Source organism: Fukomys damarensis, unplaced genomic scaffold, assembly GCF_012274545.1.
Source record: "Fukomys damarensis isolate Sample0158 unplaced genomic scaffold, DMR_v1.0_HiC HiC_scaffold_4, whole genome shotgun sequence".
Classification (NCBI taxonomy): domain Eukaryota; kingdom Metazoa; phylum Chordata; class Mammalia; order Rodentia; family Bathyergidae; genus Fukomys; species Fukomys damarensis.
The window spans coordinates 59,157,003-59,163,002 of record NW_022900916.1 but is presented as its reverse complement, the minus strand read 5'-3'; the positions used below and the strand labels follow the sequence as shown (position 1 = coordinate 59,163,002).

The 6,000-nt window shown below is 41.7% G+C and overlaps 1 protein-coding gene across 2 annotated transcripts in view; it reads right to left on the bottom strand.

Annotated features, from left to right (window-relative positions):
• Positions 1-4,168: 4,168 nt before the first annotated feature.
• Slc25a13 (solute carrier family 25 member 13) overlaps positions 4,169-6,000 on the bottom strand; it is a 198,168-nt gene continuing 196,336 nt past the window's right edge. For both annotated transcript variants that reach the window (XM_010603394.2, XM_010603396.3), the window contains 3 exons: positions 5,767-5,925; positions 5,581-5,671; positions 4,169-5,327 (listed from right to left, as the gene is read on the bottom strand). In XM_010603394.2, coding sequence (XP_010601696.2) covers positions 5,132-5,327; positions 5,581-5,671; positions 5,767-5,925 — 446 coding nt within the window. In that variant the 3' untranslated portion in view covers positions 4,169-5,131. The remainder of the gene's footprint in view (positions 5,328-5,580; positions 5,672-5,766; positions 5,926-6,000) is intronic.

Below are 6,000 nucleotides of genomic sequence, written 5' to 3'. Positions count from 1 at the left end.
ACCTTCCAGTTTTACACCCGTGGGGCAAATGCTTCAAGTTTACCTTAATCTTTGCTTCACTGACTTTAATAGGCTGTAAAATAGTTTAAGAGGAGCCTCAAAATGCATCAGGGTTCATCTGGTCCTTGAGCTCCAGAATTGTTTGAGGTAGCAAAATGTATTCACTATGATAAATAACTAGCTATCACTCTTTCCTTCTACTCTAAGCTAGGAATGATACCGTCTGATACTTAAAACTAGGAGCAGTAAGAAATTTTGGGCAAAGACCATCAAAAGAGCCCTCTATTTAGCTTCATTGAGAAACCTTCACAGGGAAGCAGGCTGCCATGTGATATGGATTCAAATTTGGCCATCATCACCAGCTAGCTGTAGGGAACAATTTAATCCAAGTCTTGGTTTCTTGGTTTCCTCATTTTTAACACAGGGAAAACAACAGTGCCTACCTCAAGGGTGGTGTCAAGATTAAATTAGATCATGCCGGGCTGGGGATTTAGCTCAGTGGTTCCACCTCCTGCCTCCCAAGCACAAGGACTGGAGTTCGATCCCCAGTACAAAAATAAAAAAATAATAAATAAAAATGAGATCATGCCTAGCACAGGACAGCTCATATTTACTTCTGACAGGCCCAACAACTCTGGGCTGGGGGCAGGATTACCTCTTCTGCTCTCCTTGGGAAGCAGCCCAGTGATAGACCACAGCAAAAGCTGGGATAAGCAGCTAAAGATGGCAGAGGGAAAGGATGATGGGAGGCTAGGAAGAATGTTTCAATTAGTTATCAATCATTAAGGAGCACTTCCTACAGGGCAGACTATTGCACATGTCCATTCAAGACTATTTTTTTAAAAAACACCTTAGAAACCATCCCACTGCAAAATGAAACATCCTTCCAGGGGCCAGAGCCCTCTCTAAAGCAATGGATAGGCTCAAGAGCCTTGGTAGCTACACCAGTGTGCTGAGGGTGTATCTATGACCTAAAAGTGAGCATCACACAAGCACAATTACTGTGTCCTCTTCATTTTCCTTCTAAAGTTATTCAAAGGGACTGTGGTTTTGCCTTGAGCAAAAACCTCCTTAACAGCCTGGAATCTCAAAGCAAACAACATTATTTTATTAGGTTATGATAGCAGATGAAAGCAGAGCGTTCCAGTTGGACTCTTTTTGGAGTCAATTTATGCATTAGCTTAAAAGAAATCCCTCTGAGAGAGTTCCCGCTGTCCTTAGCAGCTTCTAAGAGAAAGCCTGAGGAACAGAGAATGAACCAGGAGTATGTATTCACACAGTCAGTGATAAGAAAAAGCGCTGTCACGGTACATCTCAATCCCAATGGAACACTCAGAGGATGTGAGTTTTTTAAAATGAAATTTTATTTTTCACAAGGACCAGGGAATTTAAACTGAGAATTTATGTAACTACTCCTGACTCAAAGTAACCAACTGATTAAAACCAATTTTAAATAGCTACAGTTGCTTTCCTTATGATTTTAAAAGTATATGACAAATCCACGAGACTGATTATTTAATGTCAATTATGGTTTTTACCTCCAACAACAAAAAAGACACGAAGGGCACAGTGGGGGGAAACTACATTTCTCAAAAATTCATCCATCCATCTACTCATCCATCTTTCAAAATAATAACTAAGCATGTACTAAGAGAATCAAAGACAGTCCCTACACTTAGGGAGCTCAATCTGCGCTTTCAAATTAAAGACCACCACTGTGTGGAAAATAGAGGCAGCAATGCTGGGAGATGCCTCAAATATTAAAATAGGCAGTGAGTTTCCTAACACCTGTGGTCTTCCTAATATCAAAAGCAGAATTCTTTCATGAGGATCATTCCCCAAAGGTAAAACAAAAGACACTTACCCCTTTATGGCAAGGACCATTATGGAAAAAACATTTCACTGCCCTGACCAGGGAAGATGTTTTTTTTTTTTTTTTTTAAATCTTTGGAAAAATCCACATCCTGAAAGCATTTGATTACCCTGAATTTAAAATGGGATTTCGCTCAGTGGCAAGGATACCAATTCATCCCTGTAAGTATGGCTTCTGTGGTGAAAGGCACATGATGGCATTGAGGAAGGGTTTATCTAGAAGGTTGATAAATGTGGCCCTAGGACAGGATTTGTCAAATTCTGTCCCTGGAAATCTCCCTGCCTTGACTTGAAGAATTCCAACAAGACTGGCTTTCTGAGTGTCTAGTTGGAGGGGGTTACAAACAGTTTCAAGCACAATTTGTTCCCGTTTTTATTCCCTGCTCACTGAGTTATGTGCTGTTAAACATTTCCAGAAGACTGTCAAAACGTAAGCATCCCGAGGTTTACATAGGCCACACCATTAAATAACATATAAGCACAAAATTTTAAACACTGTTTTCCAGCAATGGTAAATATTTTAGCTAAGTAAAAACTGAAGCCTGAAATGCAATAAGCATTTAAATGAGTCTTTTCTGTGCCAGAATTCTTATTTTCCCCTGTGCGACCCTGGCTGCTGGGATTAAGGCTACCCCAGGGAGCTCAGCAAATGGTTGTGGGTTATGAGGTGCAGCAAGGGCTTGGCGACAGTGTGCCACCCAGCCTCAAGAAACCCAGCCGTGACGGGAGCCCAAGAATCAGTGTGTTCACTTTGCGGTCAGCTTCACATTTTTCCCTTCCTTGAAAAAGGGAATGGCTGCGAAAGTCAGGCTTGTCTCCCACTCCTCAATCAGTCATGAGGTGGACCAAGAGCAGAGCTGAAAAGACGCAGGGCCGGAGAGGGAGGGGGAGGCTGGTCCCTCTGGGTGGCGCGGAAGCAAGTGGGAGTGACGTGCCTTCCGCCCCTCAGCCTTAGGGAGGGAAATGACCGAGGCACTGACAGCAGCCGCACCACTGCCGACATGAGTGCTGTCACTTTGTGAAGAGGGAAACCCAGAACAAATTTCACATGGTTTTCACCACACAGTGATTGTAGTCCTATTCAAGGCCTGTCACAGTCGTGCCACCCACTGAGCAGAAATCCATGGAAATCAGGCCTCCTTCAAAATCTCTCAAATCACTGCCTCTCCCCCAGCAGAACAAGACAAGAATCTTAAAGTAACAGACAATATGGCCCTATCTCCACTGGCTTCCCAGGGCTTCTGGTTTGTTATTTACTGAAGAGACTCACTGTCAGCCCGGGGAGAGTCTATGGGAAGCCAGATGCTCTCCAATCAAATGCAACCACTCATAGAGAAGCAGGCAGGGCAGTGTATCATTTATGAGACTGGGCTAGTATGTCTGCCATGAAAATCTGATCTATAAAATTTCAAGTAAGTGAGGAAAAGGAATGCAGACACTTAGGGACTTTACTCCATACCCTCAAAACTAAAGCCAAAGTGTTTTGCTATTATAACATCATCCACCTTTCTGAGACATTCTTGGAGTTCCGTGACTGGCCCTAGAGTTTAAAGTATAGACAAATTTACCACTTAGTACCTTGGGGCAAGGAGGGAGTGTCACACAGATGAACAGGCCTTGTAGGCATTTATCTGTATTATTTCTGGTGAAGGTGACACATCTCTTCACTTACACACAAACACACACACACACATAGATTTACGGAGGACACATATTCTAGTTTCTAGTTTTGAAATCTGAGTGTCAACCTATAGGTCTACAGCGACTGAGAAATGGCTGACTTCTACGGAGAAGAGGTCTAGAGACAAGATGTTCATAGAAATTGCCAACAGATTATTCACTAGCTTTTTTGAGAGCGTGACTGTAGTTGAAAGAACAGAACTGCTCAAGATGAACTTTCTTCCAAATTGTACAGTGATAGCCAATTAGCAGATGTTAGATATGATGATTAGGTTTTGGTATGATCCAGAGTCAGACTGAAAATGTGAATACACTTCATACTAGTTTTCATGCCCAACTCCACTGAAACTTTGCATTACTGTAACTGTCATGTTAAGAAATTGCTTAAAGTGCTAGGAATGACTAGAACAAAAGTGTCAGTTTGCTAGTTCTGTACTTATCTAGGATCAATGTAGTTTCTTTTATTCACTCTGAGCAGTAAAAATGAGGTGCGAATTTCCTTTCAAAGATCTGGCCAATATGAACCCAATCTCCCCAAACACAGAATAGAGAATAGAGCCCAATCATGATAATCACTTCAGTTATTCATCACATAACTCATTCAAGAGCAATTCACTAGCTTTAAAAAATAGTTTATTTCCACCTTCACAAGCACACAGGCCTCTGACCATTAATCAAGGCACCACAAATTAAATAAAACTTACATTAGTACACATGAGTTACATGGCTCAAGATAAAGTGGATTTTAAAAGCAAGTGGATGCCAGTTATGGGTGCAGGGGAGGGGCTAGCGCCGGTACCAGCAACACACCACATATATTTTTTTTTTTACAGTATTTCTGGAAATAGGCAGTAACTGACATGTGTGTATCACAGGAATAGTTATCCAAAAGTAGCACATCCAGAGAGGGGCTGTGTCTTACTTTCTCTGTCTATATAATAAAATGTCAAAAGCACTTCCTTAAAGTGCTAAAACTTTTCATTAGTAGTCTCGGTACCAGTAACAGCATGTGATTACTAAACATCTCCAATGTGGTTTTCATTACAAGAAAACATGTTTCACATAAAAGCTTCATAATATAATCCAGAGACAAAATTTGTGCATGTTTAAAATTTGAATCCAAGCTGGCTATTTCTGATTTTTTTCCCATTTCTTCCAATGTTTTTCATTTTTACAATATGCACCCAGTTTCCTATCAGTTTGAACATAACCGGAACACTGTGCTCGAGGAACCATGTATGCCTTTCAGTAGCCTCTTGGAGACCATCATCCCAACCTTGGAAGGGGAGCCCAAATTTCTGTTGAGACTTTCTCTTTTCCCCAAATTATGTTGGTGTCGACCCAATTCCAGCAAATGTCAGATACAAACGCAGGTTTATGGGCAGAGGTCCAGAAAACAATCAGGAATAACTGCACAATGATCTGGTCAAGGAAACAGATAGATAATGAGTGATCTCACTTCCTACAAAGCCTGGACATGAATTTAAACGAGATGGATGGGAAAGGAAGGAAGCCTTGCTTCAATCCAGGACGAGGTGTGCTTCCTGCAGCATGGACCGCTCAGCTCAGTGTCCTGGGCTCAGCCCTCCTTTGATTCCCCACTGACTGCTTCTGAGGTAGATGCTGCTGATTTGAAGAGAGGTAGGTAAAGTCCAAATTTGTTTTCAATCCCTGCGAATGTTGCAACTGCCAGTTTGTAGCCTCCAACGTGATCGGGTTTAGGAGCAGGCAGTATGATCCTGGATTTAGGAACTGGCTCAGATCCCACAGGTTTTCTAGAACAGTAAACCAGTAAGAATCAGCATTAAAAATTTTTTTGAAATGGTAAAAATATCACTCAAAACTGTTAAAATATGCATCATAAAGGAGTTGTTGAACTCAGTCAACTGTATATTCTCCTCTGAAATGACCTTATACATTTTTCTAAATCTTTTCTATTGATAGGATCTAGACAGTTGTACTTTTCTCAATGGCAACTGAGGGTCAGAAACAGCCAAAGTTTAGCAGCTGATTCAGCATGACACTTACACTCCTCCAAAATCAACGTAGAACCATCGCTGTAGCAATTCATAAGTCAGCAAAGTGACACCAAACTGGGGCGAGGATCGAAATACACGAGCTTGAAAAGAGTAAAAATTACAGATATCATTACTTTTTTTCTTCCAGGAATTTACCTGATACCAAAGGGTCAGTTAAGACTCATTATTTCCATACCACCAGCTCCTTTCCACAAAGCTTTGGGGCCTTCTTCTCGCAGTATCTTTCTGAAGCAGTCTGTCACTCCGCTGTAAGTGGTTTGGCCGGCCCGGGCAGCCACCTGTAATCTCGTCTTGATAACATCAGCAGGGGTCACTAAAGATGCCGCAGGCATTCCTGTAGGAGACCCATAACACCATCTCAGTCTGCTCACAATCACACTATATAAAAATAACTGTGCTTTCCACTGCA